Source organism: Talpa occidentalis, unplaced genomic scaffold, assembly GCF_014898055.3.
Source record: "Talpa occidentalis isolate TD23 unplaced genomic scaffold, MPIMG_talOcc4v2.1 talOcc4.7, whole genome shotgun sequence".
Lineage (NCBI taxonomy): Eukaryota > Metazoa > Chordata > Mammalia > Eulipotyphla > Talpidae > Talpa > Talpa occidentalis.
In genome coordinates this window covers 52,488,845-52,509,499 of record NW_023605083.1, presented here as the reverse complement: position 1 = coordinate 52,509,499, position 20,655 = coordinate 52,488,845, and the positions used below count along the sequence as shown (strand labels likewise).

Sequence of the window (20,655 nt, the reverse complement as noted above, 5' to 3'; positions counted from 1 at the left end):
CACATAAGCCGGTGAAATGTGCCAAATAAAAGAGCTGCAAAGATTTAACTACAGTTGATTTTCCCAGACCAGGCAGGGCTAGCTCCAATTTTATATATATATATATATATATATGTACAAGTGATGTGTGCAGGGTTAAAAAAGGTCTAGGGGTAATACACACTAAAATATTAACATTCATTCATCAGGTATTACCCATTGAACTACAAAGAATGAGAACAAACTAACAGCCTAGCAAGGGAGAGAAACGGGCACAAGACAACGTTTTCTTCTTTTCTGTTTTCCACAACATGAAGAGCCAGTTTCGCTAGCAACAATCAAAGAGGTTTTCTGAGGGTGGAGTCGGTGGAGACTGCCAGTTCTGGAAGCTCCGAAGCTCAGTGTTCACTTGGAACCGGGTGGGAGGGTCCTGCCCCCCACGGGAAGTGGAGGCTCAAGTCGCGTGCTTCTCTTAGCGCCTTGCAGAGAGACTGCAGGATAAATCGTGGGCTAGCGGCACAATCTGCAGACTTGGCCCGCAGTTTTCAGGCTTTCTTAGAAGCCGGTTCAAGTCCTTCCGACAGCTACTGCCGGAAACGGAAATCCGTGCGCTGGCCGGCGATTGGATGCGGAGACGGAAGCAGAAACCGGAAGCGGAAGCGTGGCAGAAGCCGGAAGCCGTGTTTGGTGGCGCTCGCCATGGCTGAGGCGGCTGCTGTCTCTGCGGAATCCCTGGCCAGTGGCAGGGCGCGGGCGGCGCGCACTGTTCTGGATCAGGTGGTGCTCCCGGGTGAGGAGCTGCTGCTACCGGAGCAGGAGGACGCGGAAGGCCCCGGAGGTGCCGGGGAGCGGCCGCTGCGCCTGAATGCCGGGACCCGCTCCCGGGTGCGCGTGGTGTGCGGTCCCGGCTTGCGGCGCTGTGGCGACCGCCTGCTGGTCACCAAATGCGGCCGCCTCCGTCACAAGGAGCCCAGCGGCGGTGGCAGCGGTGGCGTTTACTGGGTGGATTCGCAGCAGAAGCGGGTGAGCTGCCACTAATGAGATTATCCCCGCTCTGGAACACTTCTGAAAAGGGGCACGGGTGCCCCTAGTGACGTTAGCCTAAGGCCACGCTGTAGTCTTGTGCCCACCTGTGCGGCTCCTTTAGATGGAACGTGACCCGAGAAGGGCGACCGGGAGGGAAAGGGGTCTGGAAGTGTTTGCAGAAGGGAATAATGTGAGATCATGTGAGATATAATCATAGTCTTCAAAATTCCAAAGGTCAGGAAGCACCAGGGTTATCTTTTGCGGTCCCAAAGAGCGGAGCTAGGCTCATTGATAGATGTCACAAGAAATAAAATTTCTCTTAGAACTTTCATGGAGGAAGAATAGTCTAACAAAAAACCTTACTTGCTTTTAAGGACCCCGGTGCCCTTAATGTACAAACACAAGCTAGGAACTTCCTGAGGAGGATACTGAACAGGTAGGGAATACTAGTTCAAGTTAATATAGACTACTAGAGTTTATGACAGATTGTTTTTGTACGGAAAGTGGCGTATTAAGTTTGTGGCAAGGTTTGTTGTCTTAACGTTAAAAGAAAGTCATCACTTAGGACTTGGTTAAGGTATTTTTCAAGATACCTTGGAAATGATTGTCATTTATGATTTTCTTATTCTGTTTTATAGTATGTCCCAGTGAAAGGAGACCATGTGATTGGCATAGTTACAGCTAAATCTGGAGATATTTTCAAAGTTGATGTTGGAGGGAGTGAGCCAGCTTCTTTGTCTTACTTGGCATTTGAAGGTGCAACTAAAAGAAACAGACCAAATGTACAGGTAATGATGGGAATCTTTGGTTTCCAAAGTAAGAAAAACATTCTGATATCCAGAAACATTCAAATATCCAGAATGTTACCTGAATTGCCTTTAGAGCATGATCTATTTTCCAGTTCTATAGGATGATCTTCAAGCATCTGTGTCATTTCTCCAGGCTCCATTGCAATGCCAACATGGGGTTAAAGCTATGTACTTACTTTACGTTTGCTGCACTGGGGATGTTTCATCTCTATGGAGTTGAACCATTTTATCTTTTCTCCATTGTTACCTGTTATGTCCACAGCCACTGGACAAATAAGTAAATAAGTCATAGGTGCAAGGAGAGAAAAGTGCAGATTGCCCTATCAGCCACCAGTCCTTCCTCCTAGTACCCCGTAACTTACTTCAGTCACATCACTTTGTTTCCCTACAGTCCCTTCTTGGAACTGACAGGGGAGCAATCTAGTTACCTCAGGTTTTTTATTTGGGCTATTTAGGTAACGTTTGCAATTTTCCTGTCCACCCAAACCAGAAATTTACCCTGTCTCACTCATCTGTCATGTTTCTTTAGTTGCTTGATCTTATCGATCCTATCTCTGATCTTACTCATGTTGACCCCTGGCCTTAGCTACCACTTGACTTGATCCATAGCTACTAGACTTAGTCAAAGACTTCCTCATTAACATCTCTGCCAATACACTTTTGTGGTCCCCCCCACCCCCACCCAGACTTTTGAGAGTTGATAGCCTCATGCATTCCTCAGGGAAAGAAAAAACACACAAAAAACCTCTTCAAAGGCTACAGATCTTCTTGATCTTATTCCATAGATTTTTCCATTATCCATAATTATGTATTCCACATAGCCATGTTTGAGTCATGCCAGACTAACAGCATTACTGAAGTCATGATTTTCTGCCCTTTTACTTTTACTCATGCTGTTCCATCTGGATTGTTCTACCCCCTTCTTAGCCTGTGGAACATTTGCTTATATTTCCAGACCCAGGCTACACACCACAGCCTCTTAAAACCATCAGTAATCTTCAGTCACTTTTAACTTTGCTCCAGCACCTACTATATTCAGCCTTGAATGAAGTTTATTGTTTAGTGTACATCCCTTTGCCCTGAGACTAAATGCTTCTGAAAAGCAGAGAACGTTGTTCTTTTCTAGTTCCTATAGTCATCAACAAATAGTTGGTACTTAACAAAACAAGTACACTCTCCATTTTCTTAGTTTCATCATTTTGAAGTTGAACTCTGAGGTTTGTAAGTAAATCTTGCACAGAGAAATGCCAGTGAATTACCATAGTTCCGTTGTACTTTGAATAATTTTCTTACCAGCTGTTTCTTCTTTCAGTCTATCCCATAATTCCCTAAGGCAGAGCTATCTAATAGAACTTTCTGTGATGAGGCTTGTGTTTTACATTGTTACTCCCTGGTACAGTAGCCACTAGCCACACTTGGGGTTGAATGCTTGAAATGTGACTAATGCAGCTGAAGAGCTGATTTTAAACATCTAATTTTAATAAAATTTGCTTAAATAACTGCCTGAGGGCAATGGCCACCATGTGTATGTTCTCTGGCTTTGGAGGGCTACCAGTCTGGGGATTTCCTGGTGGATGAAGCGGGGATAGTACAAGTGTTAATTTTGCCTTCTTTTTAAGTAAGTTCGGGAGTGACTGGGAATCCTGGTGTATAGCCAGTCTTTAGTCACAGGACTGTAGGTGGCTGGCATTGCTGCCTGTGGGAAAGAACCAAAACAGCATCTGTGGAATGGTTTGCTGAGAGGAAATGAACTGTTTTTTAATTCATTGTAGGTTGGCGATCTCATCTATGGCCAGTTTGTGGTTGCTAATAAAGATATGGAACCAGAGATGGTCTGTATTGACAGCTGTGGACGAGCCAATGGAATGGGTGTGATTGGACAGGATGGTCTGCTTTTTAAAGTGACTTTAGGCTTAATTAGAAAGTAAGTTCTAATGCCTTCTGGCTTACCTGTTTTCTTTTATAATTAGACTGTCTTAGAAAGTTGACTAATCTTTGGAATTTGGATTGTTTTGTAAGTGTACGAATATCCTCAAAGTTGAAATCAGTATCCATTTTAGCACAGTTGTAAGCCATGCATAGTCTCATCCTTTCTTAATGTGAGTACATTGAATTTATATGTATTTAGTGATATCATTTTTGTGTTGACATGAAGTGAGAGCTTCTCTCCTGGAAGGTCTACTACTCCCTATAGCCTGTGTACTGGCTTTTGCGATTTGCTACTACATAAAATCACAAATCTAATAAGAGAAGCCAAATACAGCTAGCTGATAGGATCTTTGAACTTATGCAGACATTCATGGATAACTTCTGATAAACTGTCCTGGTAGATGAAACAGTTCCCAGTAGCAGGAACTCTTTGTTAGGTGTTTAGACCTTTATCTCCCCAAAGCTAAGCCTGTTAAAGGCTTTTGCTCCTAGAGCTACTGGGGTTCAGAGCTATCTTGCATGTCTCTTTTTGCTACTTTTTCTGCAGTTTTGGAGGTTAGTTCAAGAAATGAGAGAAGTATGTTATTAACCTTCGAGGTTCAAAATAGTTAACATTCCTCTTTAAATACTGAATTTAATAACTTAGGAAAATAAAGTGTTCTTTGAACCCCATACATCATAAAAAAGTGGTTTCTAAAGTCTAGAATTAAGGTGCTCTGACGTAGAATTTTGAACGTTTTTTGACAAGTTGGTGACACAAGGGAGTTTATCTTTGTAGAAGACAGCCTACTGTTATGACCTCTGATAAAGTGACAAGTATAAAGCTGCTTGGAAGAAAAAGGGCAATGTCATGTGCCTTGTTCTTGGAGTGATGCTGGTGGGGCTTTGAAAAACTGGAGAACTGTCCAGGAAAGGAGAATCAGACCACACTTACCACTTTTTATTAAATTTCATTTTCTTCTTCACCAGGCTACTAGCACCAGACTGTGAAATCCTACAGGAGGTAGGAAAACTCTATCCACTGGAGATTGTTTTTGGAATGAATGGAAGAATATGGGTAAAAGCAAAAACCATTCAGCAGACTTTAATTTTGGCAAACATTTTAGAAGCTTGTGAACACATGACAGCAGATCAAAGAAAACAGATCTTTTCCAGATTGGCAGAAAGTTGATCTAAGTGGGCTTTTTGAATCAAGAAACTGTGGGTTTCCTGGGGAAATTTTTTTTCAGGTGTACCTCTCCCTATTAAATCTGCTGAAGACAAGACTCCTAAAATTTTTATTAAAAAGTACTGGTTGCCACCCATTTTTTTGTGGGTGAGTAAAACAATTTTTTTTTTTTTGTTTTTTACAATAAAGTTTACTAAAGTTAGTATTCATGGTTTATTTGATGTTAACTTCCTTAGTTTTGCTAGAGGATAGCTGTTATGATAAACTGGAAGTGAGCATTAAAATAACATTTTTTGATAATAGTAAAACATGTTCACGAAGGCAAATGTAGAACACATAAAAAGCACAAAAAGGCAAACAAAACCTGCCTATAATCCCATTATTTAGTGGGTAGCAGCTAACCATTATAGTAGATTTGCTGTGTACTAAATATTGTTCCAAGTTTTTTGCATAGATGAGTTCACTTATTCTTACTAACTTTGCGAAAGACAACTATCTTTCTGTTGAACTAGGCAGACCTTAACTTGGCCTCATTCTCAGCCACTTTGTGGTAATGTATGTTTTCCAAATTGGAAATAGAAGGTTATATCTTATATGCTATTTGTCTGTTTCAAACAACATTCAATACATCAATTTTATGATCTTTAACTGAAAATTCAGTAGTTGTATTTTATTTTCATCTTACAGGACATGTCCAGTTTTTTGGATTAGGTCCAGTTTTTGTTGTTGCTTTATAAACAATACTATGATCTATAAAATAAGTTGGATATCCAAGTCCAGTCAAATCTTAAATTTGCTAAGATCATTTCCTAATAGCCAAACAAAAAACTTACCCTACCTAGGTTTTGAAAAATTGGTTGAGATTTGACAGAGTTGGAAAGGATATTCTTCCATGCTATTTGCTATTTTAAACAAAGACTTTAGAAGTCAAAATGAAGCCTGGCAAGTGATGTGGGTTAGTGGTTCTAGGTTCAGAGACCTTCCTGAGACTATGAAAGTTGCAGACCCCTGAAACCATCCATAGAGGGTCTTTTTTGAATGGCAGGTTTATCAACAGTAGATATGATGTTAAAGGCCAAGGCGCATTACATAGTCCTAAAAGAGATGTTTCCTGAAGATGGAGCTGTTCTTAAATAATAAAAAGAGAAAAATTTATCAAGTGATCACAGGGATTAAATTGTGATTAATTTGTGAGGAATTAAATTGTGACAGGGAGGGAACAGAGCAGAGACATAAACTTTTGGGATTTTTTTTTTTTTTTGAGATACAGAATGTTTTCTGAATTTGCTAGCAGCTTAGCTATAAAGTTTACTAACCAAACTAGCCTAAGTAATTGAAGCAACTTTAACTAGGACATAAGCAAAGAGGGATCACTGAGATTTGTGTAGTAAGGTTATCTAATATGCTGCCATTAGAGGCAATGTATTTTCCAGCCACTTTCAAATTAAAACTTAATGCTGTATATCTGCTTTTCAATTTGACCGGTTCATCACAAATATTTGTGAAGAATATATGAGGTTCAGATGGATATAAAGATACTCTCACAGATGGTCCCATTAGGGGGCTACCATTAGAAAAAAAGAAGCGCTACACCTTCTTAGAACAAGGGAGAACAGGGCAGGAGCCACAGGCCGCAAAAAAGTACTATGGGGCTTAAAACAGGGCTAGGGTTTGTACAGCATATTACTGAGTTGGAGAAGTCAGCATGATCAGAGGAGATTGGAGAAAGTTGTACAACTATGATGTCAGTTTAGTATGAAATAAACTCAATATAATGATTATATAAAGAGAAGGTTTTCCACAAATACATATATAAAAGATGAATCAACACATCCAAAGCCATGTCATTTTAGGGCTAATTCCTTGTTATGTAAACTTTTTCTTAGTCAACATTTATCTCGGCACTTCCTGTGAGCCAGGCACTATGGGAAATACAATAGGGCATAAAATGTGGTCCCTGTTATTAGTAACTTATTTCTATTGAAGAGCCAAGATGTCAAATAAAGGCACATGTGTGCCATTGCTACCCTCTGCTCTGTTTCTTGGTCAAGGCCCCTACAGCAACTTCGCCACCTGCACTTGCAATCTTTGGCTGTCCATCATTCCACTGAGTTCCGAAGAACATAGCCTTTTCTGCAAGAAACCCCCTTCTTCAATGCTTCAGGCCAGTTTTGAGTCTCAAAGTAAGTAGACAGGATATCAAACACTGTTAAAAGGGTAAACAGAAAACACAGTGACCACACAGGGAAAAAGGAACTAGTAAATGACTAGTGAAAAATGGGTATTCTGGAATATTTCATTCAACAAACCTATTCTGTACCATACACAGTACTACCAGATCCTGGGTAGACAAAAGGCAAGATACAGGCCTTGCTGGTCCACAGAAAAGCAGCCTACACCAAGAGAGGGGCTTGTGAATGGATACACATTCACAAGTACAGAGGGAAGACAAAGGAAGGACCCTGACATAGCCTGGGACGGGAACGGGTGAGAATCCAGGAAGTTGTTGAAACATTTAAAAATTACAAAGAAAAATAAAGAAAACCAGAAAGGTGGGGAACGAGAAAAAATAAATTAACAAAAGCAAATAAAAAGTAAAACAAACAACATGCCCCTAAACTGAATCCTAAAGGACAAGGAGGAATTCATGGGTTAATGGTGGGTTAAAGGCAGGGCATTCTAGCCAGGAGGACAATTTCAACTATATCAGAGAAACAAGAAGAAAATGCAAAACGCCTCTAACTGATCAGAATACATGACAGAAGAGCATGCAATAAAGCCCAAGCAAGCAGTCAGAGACCTCTTCAAGGGCCATTTATATGTAGATAAAATGCAAAGACATGGCATTAGAACAAACATGCTGGGTGTGGGCCATGTCAACAGTACCTTGATTGATGGCCAGTATCTCTGAATGATAATTTTTTCCGTTCTGACGTCTGACCATGTATTCCTGGATTGGCAAGCGGGCTGTCTTGACAGAGTGTTCTAGGGCCTTTTGAAACGTCACCTTCTGTAAATCACAGTTAAGAATTTTTCTTATAAAATTAATGTGCAAATAAACTTATATGAACAGCAAATTGTGAGAATTCCCATTTACTGTAGCACCACTCCTATTTCCATTTGTAATCTAGTTAAATGATAAATGCACTGAAACTAAATAGGCTATGGGAGAATGGAAGAAACGGCAGATAAGAGCATTTACTTGTTTCAAGTAAGAAGGAATTTATGTATCAATACTTCACTTATTTGGTGGTCATTTATCTACTAGCCTCGACTTACTACTTCTTAAAACCAAGAAGAATGCATATGAAAAGAGGTATGTCTACAGCTGCAATCTGCATCCAAAAGTCCAAGTAGTTTAATCAGTCGAGGAGAATATTCTGGCCCTAATTCAGCGAGACCCAATTCTGGATATCTGGAGTTTTCAGCGCATGTGGCAGCAGCAAACCAGAGATAAGGATGACAGGATTCAAGTCAGGCACCCCATTTGCAACAAGGGAGCATTAAGGTGTGAGAATGCACAGCCCGATTAAAGGGAAGGGCACTAAAAACTGCAAATAGAAGGCACAAGGACTCAGCAACTCATGACCTTTGGCCATTTATGTCAGAGTTCATAACTGACGTCCCTTTAAAGCTATCCCTGAGTCATAAACTGAAGTTTAAACTGTATTTGCTAGGTTGTAAGACACTCTGGAAATTTTTTTTTTTATCTATTTGTGATTTTAAGACTAAGAAGGGTTTAGATTCCCAGGATACTTAAGACTGGGTTTGAAAAGAACGTCAATAGTTAGCTATCCCAGCCTGCCCACCTAATGTTTGTCTTTCTTCTGCCACTCTCTCCCAAGTAACCACCTGGCTTCTGATGAACAATTCTTGTGATAGGGAGTTTATGCCTCCTGGGGAAACCCACTCCAAGTATCAGTTAATAGGAAATTCTTCCTAATATTGCAAATTTTGTTTTTCTTGAAAGTTCCACTCATTTGTCCTAGTTCTGCTCCCCTAAGGCCAAACCCAGAGAGTTAGATGGCCATTCAGACATTTGAAGGCAGTAATTGTGTCCCCATGAATCCTCTCATCTCCAGACTGGTAGTCTCAATACTCTCAACTCTTCCTTGACTATGGACTTAGTTTTGAGTGTAGGCTAATCAACAGGAACAGCATGGAGCAACCCTAACACTTTCTGTGTTCTGACACTGAGCTATGTGGTCCATCAGATTCACATGAAACACATTTCCAAGAGAGAACTTCCAAGAATATTTTAAGTGATGCAACTCACATGGGATGAGGGTACAGCTGCTCACAAACCCATCCATGAAGGGTAACACTCCTTTGTATATATGAGTGATGGCTGTTTGTATTCTTTTTTAAGTTGTAGCCCTTTACAATCATTCTGAATTTGAGTACAGAATTCAAAGTTAATAGGAGACTTTGATATTGCCTTGGAGGAATTTAAAAATCTAGTTTCTGTTCTCTGAACATGTAAAGAGAAAATGAATCTCCTTGTTCTCAGCATATTTCTATGAAGAAACTAAACTCTCTAGTAACAACCAAAATATTCTAGACATCTGACAACCCGTTGTACCAGTTCTTTTTCAGTTTAAAGATTTATTTTTAAATTCATTTATGCATACAAGAACTGGGGTGTAAAGCAGAGGTGTGGAGGTTGAGAGGATTCACCAGAGAAAGTGGGGAGCAGAACATGTGGATCTGCTGAAATACACGGCTGAGGGGAGCAGTGGGGGAGACAGGAGAGGTCTGCTGTGCCGTGTGGGTTAGCTCTTTGGCCAGGGATTGAACTCATGCTATAGTGGCTGGCAATAGCTTGATAGTCTTAATTTTTCCCTTGTTCTCAAAGTATCACCCCCAAAATTGTAAAGGAAATTAACATCCTAACCAAATGGCTAAACTTAGAGTCACCAATAGTGACATTATATGTCTCCACATGTGACTTGAACCCCTGCGCCACCAGGGAGTCCCTCTTTTTCAGTTTAAATATTGGTGGGGAAATAAAAGAGGACAATGTGTTACAACTGCACTCTATATTGATCCTCTGGACTTTTCTGCCTCAGAAGAGGGGGCTGTCACTCTGCTATGGGAGACTATATTTGTTAAGTCTTTTTAATGTCTTTTTTTTTTTAAAGATTTATTTACGCATACAAGATTTATTTATTTATGCATATAAGAGCTGGGGTACAGGCCAGAGATGCAGGGGGTGAGAGGATCCATCAGAGACAGAGTGGGAAACAACAGGCAGACTGTCTGAAATACACTGCTGAGGGGAGCAGCAGGTGAGACAGGAAGGTCTACCTTGCTGTGTGGGTTTCTCCCTGGCCGGCCGGGCATCAAACTCATGCTGCAGAGGCTGTGGATTACTTTATAGTGCAGTGCTTAACCCCTTGCGCCACCAGGGAGGCCCTCTTTTTAATGTCTTAATCTAAAACAGTTCCCTGACTATTTTAGTTTCCACTAAATTTACTTTTTCTAAAAGTTCAGTACAGTGGTGTTGCAAAATGTCTCCCATCCTGGATTTGACTTCTCGTAATTTAATACTGTTTAATACTGTTTAAAGATTTTCCAGTACAAATACTTCAAAGGTAAAATTCCATCACGTGCGTAGACACATAATGTCACTATTGGTGATTGTAAGTTTAGCTATTTGGTTAGGATGTTCACTTCACTGCCTTTGCAATTTGTGGGGTGATGCTTTGAGAACACAGGAAAGATTAGTTTCCCCACAATCTTTTGCTCAATCAATTCCCTTAACCAATGACTACTTTTTTATTCCATTATGCAATTTCTCATTTACTAGCTGGCATTTTTTGTAAGAGTCCTCTCCTCCATTTTTTTCCTGAAATTATTACTATGGAATCATGGAACATTGACCTTTTTAGAACAAATGCAATTTAGTTAAGTATCATATGTATTAAATATGTATATCTTATACCTCTATGAAAACATACTCACATGTATGAAAAATATATGCATACACACATATAAAATATCCCCACAAACACATACTTGGATGATGATAGAATATATCAAGAGGGATACACAAAAAGGATTGCTTCATGTGGGGTACACTCAGGGACAAAGGTAGAAGGGAGACTTATACATTTTAACTATAATATCACTATTTTATATGTAGTATATGTGAGGTAGGAAATAAACAAGTATGAGTACCTCAACAAATATCTCTATAAGAGAAACATTAAAAAACTGTATATTCCAAAAATATTCCTATTCAATAAAAGAAAACGGAACAATCTTATTGAGGCTGAAATTATGGGGTAAGACTTATGTCAGCAGGGAGGATGGCCTAAGAAGGAACAAATTATTCTCTCACAAAGAACACACAGATGGTGAAAATGCTGAGTCAATGCTTCTTTGGTCAAAGTCAGAGTTCACCTGGTAGAAATAAAGACACGAGAGAAGAAAGGAATGCAACAGCAGTCATTAACAAACTATTACCAGGAATTTATGTATTCCTATTCCTGATGATTCTGTCAAGTCAGGATTGCTGACTTGCTGATGAAGAGACAGGGGGCTTCTCAAAAAGGAAGTCAGCCTAGGGAGAAAAGGCTCTTATTCCCTCTGAATTTTTAGGCCCTTTGGGTAAGATTATAATAGAGCAGCCTCTAAAAGTAAGTGCCACTTTTCAAAATGTAGTTGTTAGCCTTCTCTTCTACTTTTAGATGCTAGGGGAGCCTCTGTCATCAATTAGTTTAGCAGAAGTAGGCCCTGCTGGTGAGCCCCCAGCCCTGACCTCCACTCTGCTCCAGGTGCAGATATGGTTAAGTCCATATGCCACACCATACAAACCAGTTCTAAAAATGGCACAGAAATGGCATCAAGAAACCACAATCACAGATATATGAGTCTCAAGGGGGCTGACCCCAATTCTCGAGAAACATGCACTGTGCCAATAAGCACAATAAAAAAGGCCTTAAGGAAATGCAGGCCCACAAGACCAAGACTGTGAGTATACATGGTGAGGCTCTCAAGGTCCTTGTAAAGCTCAAGGAGGCCAAGGCTAACACTCCCAAGGGCAGTAGCCACAAGTTCAGTCAACTGGCCTACATCACTCACCCCAAGCTTGGAAATGTGCATTGCCTACACTGCCAAGGCTCTCCTGGCCAAAGGCCAAGGCTGAAACCAAGGCCCAGGCTGTGACTGCAGTGCAGATTTCTAAAGGTGCTCAGGCCCCCACAGACCCCAAAATAGAGAATCTTATCTACCCATGTGAGAACATAAGGACTGGTGTATCCCTTGGGCTACTGTTTGCATGGGGCTAGTGTCCTCTTGTGCGACTTGTACAAATAAACCTGAGGCACAATCTGTTAAAAAACAAAATACAGCTTTTAGCCTAAAATGTACATTTACCTTCTGAATGCTTTCATCCACAAGTCCACCAAGGATGTAAACTTTGTTTAGATCAACATCTTCAAGAGCTAATGAAAAAATGAAGGCCATTGAGATCAAATCTGTTTTATAATTTCTAAATCCAAAGAAAGCAAAAGGAAAGAATTATTAATGATAAAAGTAGAAGTTTAATGAATAGAAAACAAATAAGATAGCACACTTGCTAACTACTCTGTAAAGACTAGGTAATTTGACAAATCTTTGGCATATCTAATCAAGAAAAAAGGCAGTAAACTCAAATCAGCATTCAGAAAGGAGACAAGTTAAAAGTACAGAGGAATGTGATATAATTAGAATACTAAGATCAACTTAACACCAATAAATTTGAAAATTATGTGAAAAAGATTTTAGGGGAGAAAATACTTTTCTAACATTGATCTAAGAAGGGGCAATGGGAGGAACTAACTAGGGAAACTGGGAAGGATTGCCAAGCAGCACAGGTCTGGCTGAGGATGGAGACCCCAAACCTGTGCCACTGTGTGCACATGATAGAACATATGCAAAGATTCTAGAGAGCTATCTGTCCCCCAAAAGTATGCAATTAGTATTCATTCTTTTTGAGGTGAGGGATGACTACTTGGGTGCTTTAATAGATTCTGTGACAGGGAATAATGAAATAAAGGAACAATGTGCTACATGAATCCAAGCAGTGAAGTACATACCATGTTCCGAGTCAGGAGTCAGATACACAAGGGTTTCCAGAGGAAATAAACTAAAGCAGTCTTCTTCTGTTATATCTAGCTGAAAATGCAAATAATTCAGTGAAGTGCTAACAAGCTTAAGACAGAGCCCACACACAGCAACCAGTTACTAGGCACCTAGTTTTATCAGCATGACTCTGGGTGCATTAAGGGGCTACATGTCTGACAACCTAGTAGGCAGCTGAGGAGGGGAAAAAGAAAGGCACAGGCATTTAGTCCTACAAGATGAGACAGAATGTATGGAAAAGCATGCCACACAACGAGATGAGGGAGTGACCACACCAGGGACGAACTTCTAGTGAAGGGAATGGAAGTGGGTTTCTGAAAGGAGGCGTGTCCTAGACACTGCAAGGACATTTTTTTTTTTAATTTAACTATTACCCTACAACCTACTTTTCAGATGACAATTCAAACATGCAAGATGAAGCTTACCAGGTAACTAGAAAATCCATCATTCATCCTCAAGCATTCTTCATACAGGGGACTGTCCGTTGAGAATCCAGTGAGGCAAATCCAAAATGGCCTCTCAGCTTTTTTATTTGAACCATATAACCTTCGGATCTGTCCAGCCAGTCTACTTAATTCCTTCAAAGGAGTAAGGACAATATAGGAAAGAAACGTGCCCTGTCTTTTCAAATTCATTATCAACAAATTGTTAGTTCATTGAATGATACTTGAGAAAAAATCCCATGAACTATGATACTCCCTTTTTACTCCAGGAGTGAGTACATTACATGTATGTGCGAGCATGTCACAACCCATGGCACCTTATAGGTGAAAGTTAAGGCAATGAAACTAGCCCAGAACTAGAGAGTTAATGGGAAAAATCTCTCCTTACCTCTGGACCTACTGTTACATATCTAGTATTATATATGAAATTGTTATTTTCACTTTTTATCTAAAATCTTACCATGTGATATTTACCACTTAAGTTAATAAAAAGAGGCTAGATGACAAATTTTTATACTCTATCAGATAAACTTGGCACTTCCTCCCTAATTACAGGAGATGTAATAGGATTGGGAATTTTAACAGAGAGGTAAACAGAGGCTACCTTATAGAGTGGTAGTCTCACAATCTTTCCCAATTTGATTAGGTAGAGAAAAAAAGGCTCTTCTCCTGAGTGCAACCCCCATGTAGCCAGCCCTCACTGTGGGCTGAGTTTACATGACTAATAATCTGCTATTTAATTTCAACTGTCTAGTGTGTATTCAGCCATCCCCAGAACCTCAGAGCAGAAATCCCTCCCTCACTAATAGGATGAATGAAAGGCCCTACATAGCAGGAAACCTCCCACCAGGCAATCTCGCCACACGATGTAACCGGGCAAATATTCTTCTCCCAAACAGAAGACCAAAGATTTTGTCTCTGGAGAACTAAACCTGCAAGGTTCCATCTAGAGCGGAGACACCATAAACACAGAGACAAAGAAGTTACACTCAAAACAAGCTGAAGTAAAAATCTGCACACTAAACTAGAGAATGTCTATTTTCTTCCTCATTCTAGACTACAGCCATGTCAACTTAGTAGCCAAGTGTAGAAAGTGGAACATTTGCTTGTTTGCTATAGAGTCATAGAACCTAGGTCAGGTCATGCTCTCTGTGAAAGCAAAGAGTAAAGTAAAGTTCCCTATTGAGCCTCCTTCATGTGAACAGGAATTCAGAGTTTAGTGGATGTCCTACCTTCTTAGACATGTGGTGGGTCATACTCAAATCGATACAGAGTCTTGGTCCTGAGTGTTTGGCTTCTAAAAGTCTCTCCTTGGTTAAGGATTTCAGAAAACGTTTGCTGTGCTGGGGACAGACACCTAGTGTAGAAATATCAGAAAAGAACAAAAGTGAAAAAACAGATGAATAGTATTTAGTAAGATACAATTCTCCTCATTTATTTTTGTATATGAAAAGAAAATTAAGACTTGTGTTAGGTAGTCATTCACTACACTATTTAGGTAAAGCACAGTGGAAAGGATAGTGGGCTCTGAGGGACACTGTTGGGCTTGAATCAGAATTCAGTTTGTTCAATTACTCCCTGTATGATCTTGGGCGTGTTAGTTCATTTCTTTGAGCCACTGTCTGTTTACCTCCAAAATGGGGATAATAAAAGTACCTACCCTTAGGGAAATCCATGTAAAATTCTTAGCAGTGAACTTAGCACACAGTACTGAATGATAGCTGCTTGTGTTATCATTCCTTCTGCTTCTGAGCTTATAAACTTGTGTGTATACTACACAGCTTATAGTGAAAGGCAGCCTTAAGGTTAGCTTTCTTTGATATTTATGCCCAACAAAATAGGATGATAGGTCCTACCTTCCAAATGTATGCTTTTACTTAAACAATATTCCTACTCCCCCAGGAATCTACAGACAGCACAATCTAATTTATTGTTACCTGGATTTTCTACACGATTGGCTTTTCTTCTTTCTTTTTCTTGCTTTCTTTTGCTCTTCTTTGCTGCAACTATCTTTTCCCAGTGTCTCTGTTTTCTTTGGACATTTTTCTTATGTTATCCAGAAAACAAAATTGTTTGAGAACTTCATAAGCACCAAAAAGGAAAATGAATATTAGAAACAGTTACTAATTTTTTAAATTTAGATATAAAAGGGGAGAAAAGGATATTAATAATTGAAAACAAAAACAGACTAGTCTGTGTTTAGAGACGACAGAGCCCCAGAAAAGAGATGTGACATATTCAAGGTCACAGTGAGTTCGCTAGGGACAGTTCCTAAATCAAGTTGGATTTTCTGGCCCCTTGGAGGTGTTTCAAAAACTGCTCCTTGAACTTTATTTACTTGCCCTATAAATCAAATGGGATCAAAACCTTAAAGCAGGAAATTATCCTTGGAATATACAAAACTCATTCCCAGTCTTTTGTTACCAGTATCTGCCCTTAAAAACAGGGATCTCTGGGAATGTTCATCATCTTAAAGTCCATGGCCAAGCAACGCGCTGAACTCACCGAGCACCACGTTGCAGGGTCTGTGGGTTGGGTCTCTCCCTCCTGGGGCTCACATTCCACTTCAATCTGCAGAAGCTGAAAGCTTTCAGAGATACCATCTTCGCCAGTGTCCCCTGGGCTGCCTTCTTGCTCCCACAGCACACGTGACTCTGTTTTCCAAGTACTCTCTTCCAATTTCCAGTCCATGAGCTTAGTCCTCTGTTCTCTGCACCCAGAGGAGAAAAGGCATAGTTATTTGTGACATTTTAGTATTTTACTTGCAGAGGTACTCCTTATATCCTAATAACAAATAGTGTTACTATATTACTAGAGAAGTATGCAAATACTAATACAGATTTACTGAACTGAAAAAAAGCATGTGTCTTTCAGAGAAATGAGTCAGCATAGAAACATTTCAGTGGAAATAAAAAGAAACATTTTCATGGTAAGGAAGCCAAATGCACTTCTTGAAGGACAAACAACTCTGGACCCCTCCAAGCAATTATCCTCTGCTGTAGTGACACAGATAACCACATCATTTATTGTGTTATTTGAAATACATGTATGAAATGAAGGTGGGACAGAGGTGGCAAAAGTCACCTCCCCCATTATTCTGAGAACCAGTCCTCTAGCAAATATTTATTGAACACCTACTATAAGCAAGGTCTTAAACTAGAAACATCCTGGAGATGAAAACATAGTCAAAAATATGGAATTGAGTTGCACAAAACCAAACTGGTGATAAATCAAGAATTCATTTTTTCAAATTACACATTTCCTCCCCCAACTCAATTAAGTATCATTGCTGCAGAAAGTCTATCACCAATGAGAATGTTTAGTGTCCCCCACAAGCGTTCAGGTAGAAAAAGCATGGACAACCACTGTTATAGTAACTGGATGAATGTCGTAATTTCAAAGTGGTGTTTAAAATCCCAGAGAAAGCTAGAGACAGAAACACTCTAATTGGTGGTCAAATGTTGCAAAGAAAGGTGTGATCATTGCTGATGGCTGCTCCTCTGAGTCCAGTGTACTGCCACCATCTTAGCAAAAGCGTATCTTTAAAACAAAATCTGGGACTCCTTGGTGGTGCAGGGGTTAAAGTCTCAGCGCTATCAAGCTGTTGCTAGTCACTGCAGCATGAATTGCATGAATTCCATCCCTGTCAGGGAGCTAACCCACATAGTGCAGCTAACTTCTCTTGTCTTCCCATTCTGTGTCTGGTGAATTCTCTTACCCCCACACGACTGGCCTAGACCCCAGTTCTTGTATTAATTTATATATATATATATATATATATTTAAAAAGACAGCCTGGCAGTATTTAAAAAAAATGAAAATCTATCATCCATGCACATGGTAAAAAGATCTATTTATAATGAAAAATCTTGACTGAACCCCTTTCACCTTTAGTGGCAACCCTTGTTGCTTAGTGTTTTTAGTTCTTCCAGTAATGAACATTTTAACCTGAAGTCTTAGGCTATAAAACCATTATTTCCTGTCATAGGCAAGTGCATATTTAACTGATAAGAAATTGCCATCACTTTCCCAAAGTAATTATACCATTTTACACTACTGTCAGCAGTGTATGAGTTCCGCATCATCACCAACATTTGCTGTTGTCAGAGTTCTTAGTATTAGTCATTCTTGTGTAGTGGAATCTCATTATGTTTTATTTTGCATTTCTTCAATTACTAAAGATAATGAGCACTTTCCACACAATTTATTGGCCATTCATGATATATCTTACTTTATGAAATATATGTTCAAGTCTTTTGTTCATTTTATTTTTATTGATGAGCTATAGAAGTCTACTGTATATTCTAAATACTATCCTTTTTCAGATATGTGTATTGAGAATATTTTCACCCAACCTGTAGCTTACCTATTCTTTCTTTCTTTTCTTTAGGTTTTTTTTTTTTATGCATACAAGAACTGGGGTGTAGGCCAGAGGTGCAGGAGGGGGTGTGTGTGTAAGAGGATTTACCAGAGACAGAGTGGGGGATAGAATACACAGATCTACTGAAATATACTGCTGAGGGGAGCTGCAGGTGAGACAGGAGAGGTCTGCTGCTCCATGGGGGTTAGCTCCCTGGCTGGGGATTGAACTTATGCCACAGTGGCTGCGATAGTTTGATAATGCTGAGACTTTAACCACTGCACCACCAGGAAGGCCGCCCCCTTCTGTGTCTTTTAAGAAATCTTTGCCTGGAGCCTCCCTGGTGGCGCACGGGGTTAAGCACAGCACTGTGACGTGATCTGCAGCCTCTGCAGCATGAGTTCAATCCCCCAGCCGAACAGGGAGCAACCCACATGGCGCAGCAGACCTCTCCTGTTGTGGCCGCTGCTCCCCTCAGCAGTATGTTTCGGTTGGTCTGCCTGTTTTGTACCCCACTCTGTCTCTGGTGAATCCTCTCACCCCTGCACTTCTGGCCTGTACCCCAGCTCTTCTATACATAAATAAATAAATCTTTAAAAAAAAAAAAGAAATCTTTGCCTATCCTAAAGTCACAAAGGTATTTTATGTTCCCTTTTAGAGGTTTTATACTTTTACCTTTTACATTTAAGTCTACAGTCCTTGTCAGATTCATTTTTGTGTACGATATAAAGTTTAAGATTGTTTTTTTCTACGTGGATAAGAAGTGACTCTAGCATGATCTGCAGAAAGACTTGTTTCCAACCAAGTTGCTCTGGCACCTTTATCTTTTATTAAATTTCTCCATTTACCTAAGTTATTTAATTTATAGAGATAAATCACAAATTTCATCATTTTAATTTCTGTAGGATCCAAAGTGCTGCCTCTGAGTTCATTCTTGATATTTGTATTTTGTGTGTCCCTCTTTCCAGAGGCTTATCAATCTTAATAATCGTCCCAAAGAATCAGCAGTTGATTTTACCAATTTTCTCTATTACTACCTACTTTTTATTGCTTTGTTATTTCCTTTCCTATGCTTTCTTGGGGTTTATTTTTTTCTAGCTTCTTAAAGTAAAACCCAAGATCACCTACTTCCAATTTCTCTTCTCTTTCTTTTTTTTTCTCTTCTCTTTAAACATAAGCACTGGAAACTATAGATTTCCTTCTAAACACTATTTTTGCTGCACACCATAATTATTTCTATTTTTTTGTATGTATAAGTCACTTATTACTCTGAAACAAATCACCCTAAAATTTAGAAGCTTAAAACAACATTAAACATTTATTATTCCACATTTTCTGTGGGTCAGGAATGCAAGAGACACCTATCAGTAAGGAACTGACTGAGCCTGGAGAATTTGATTCCAAGAAGGTTTAGTCATGTGGGCTGGCTCTTCCCAAAGCAGGTGATCTAAGAGCAGTAAGGCAAAAGCCACAATGACCTAACCTTGGAAGTCATACACTTTCATTTCCTCAATATCTTATTGGTTACACAAGAGAGTCCTAGCCAGTGTGGGAGATAAATACACAGGGCATGAATACCCAGAGGAAATAACAAAGAAGGCCAAATATTGCAATCTATTTCTCCCTCTGGTCTATTTGTTGTTCCTCAAACATAACAAGGATATTCTCACCTCAGGACCTTTGCACTTGCTGGGTTTCCTACTTCCAATGCTCTCCCCTGGTAATTATTACTATATTCATCACTTTATTCAGATTTTCACTCCTAACTTGACGTGTGTGTGTGTGTGTGTGTGTGTGTGTGTGTGTGTGTGTGTTGGGGGGTGGTTCTGAACTTCCCCATCTCTATAATGCGTTATGCTAGCTTTGTTCACTATTCTACACCTAAAAGAGGTCATGGTACCTAACAGAGGCTCAATAAATACTTGATGAATAGATAAATCTTCCACCTATCCCCATCTTTGAGTTGGCAAATACCTCAAAGTTTCTAGCCCATGTCCCAACTAATGAGCCTATCTCTGGAGCGATGGCCCGACCAGTCTGTGTGTGCAGGTTTCTCATTCTAAACTTCAGTAGAGCGAGTCCTCCAGCCCCTTCAGGACTAGAACATCAGACCTCAGGGTCGAGAACACCCCACTTGTGGGTGCTGCCTGGCCCGCAGGCTGCGAGTGCGAGGGGAGGCAGGAAGGGAAAGCATCAAGATGGAGGAGTGCCCCAGAACAAACGACTGTTAAAACGTTGTTTTCTTGAAGTTTTCTCCCACAAACAAGGAGACGGTCCCAGGGCAGGCCCCCATCCCCTACCCAGCCCCCCGAAAAGATCCCGGCAGTACCTGATTCCGTCACCTCACGTAGCGTCCGTGGTGGCTGCGGCTGCGCACAAAAGGCCCTGCCTTCCCTTTCACTTCCGGTTCCTGCCCCTCTCTAAAAGGCATGCTGGGAATTGTAGTCTTCAATTTGACCGCTCCTTGTGCCGCAGCCTCCGAGATGGTTTCAGCTTCCTTACCCCAGCTGCACTAGGGAGCTGCCTCCCGTCTGGAGTGTGGCTGTTCTTCTCTGAACCTCGGTCACCCAGTATGTAAGATGGCGATTAGAATCGCAGCCACTTGCCGATCTCCCAGAGCTGCTGCAAATGACAGGAGTCTGATTGTTGTCAAGTGCTAGACTTGGGCGTAGGCTGGAACCAGGCTTGAACCACCCCTCATATAGATGCCTCGCGAGAGCCTTACCCTCTCTTGGGGTTCCCACAACCAGCAGGGTCCACGAGCTTGCTTTCACAGTCCTTTCCAAGAACACGGTTCCCATCACCGCTACCTGAC

At 40.4% G+C, this 20,655-nt stretch overlaps 2 protein-coding genes across 3 annotated transcripts; one reads left to right on the top strand and one right to left on the bottom strand.

The window, feature by feature from the left end:
- The first annotated feature begins 444 nt into the window (after positions 1-444).
- EXOSC3 (exosome component 3) lies at positions 445-9,234 on the top strand. 2 transcript variants are annotated; one of them, XM_037491797.2, is made up of 4 exons: positions 643-1,002; positions 1,644-1,793; positions 3,587-3,738; positions 4,713-9,234. In XM_037491797.2, the coding sequence occupies exons 1-4, from the start codon at positions 679-681 to the stop codon at positions 4,912-4,914; spliced, it is 828 nt and encodes a 275-aa protein (XP_037347694.1). In that variant the 5' UTR covers positions 643-678; the 3' UTR covers positions 4,915-9,234. The 2 variants fall into 2 exon arrangements, with proteins under 2 accessions (XP_054544808.1, XP_037347694.1); XM_054688833.1 differs by lacking the exon at positions 3,587-3,738 and having other exon boundaries at positions 445-1,002; positions 4,713-4,770.
- TRMT10B (tRNA methyltransferase 10B) lies at positions 2,524-20,268 on the bottom strand. The gene is made up of 9 exons (XM_037491796.2): positions 20,170-20,268; positions 15,987-16,191; positions 15,419-15,527; positions 14,714-14,838; positions 13,464-13,616; positions 12,993-13,071; positions 12,292-12,359; positions 7,798-7,921; positions 2,524-7,117 (listed from the first exon to the last, which is right to left on the bottom strand). Exons 2-9 carry the CDS (start codon positions 16,170-16,172, stop codon positions 7,011-7,013), a joined length of 951 nt encoding a protein of 316 aa, XP_037347693.1. The 5' UTR covers positions 16,173-16,191; positions 20,170-20,268; the 3' UTR covers positions 2,524-7,010.
- Between the last annotated feature and the right edge of the window lie 387 nt (positions 20,269-20,655).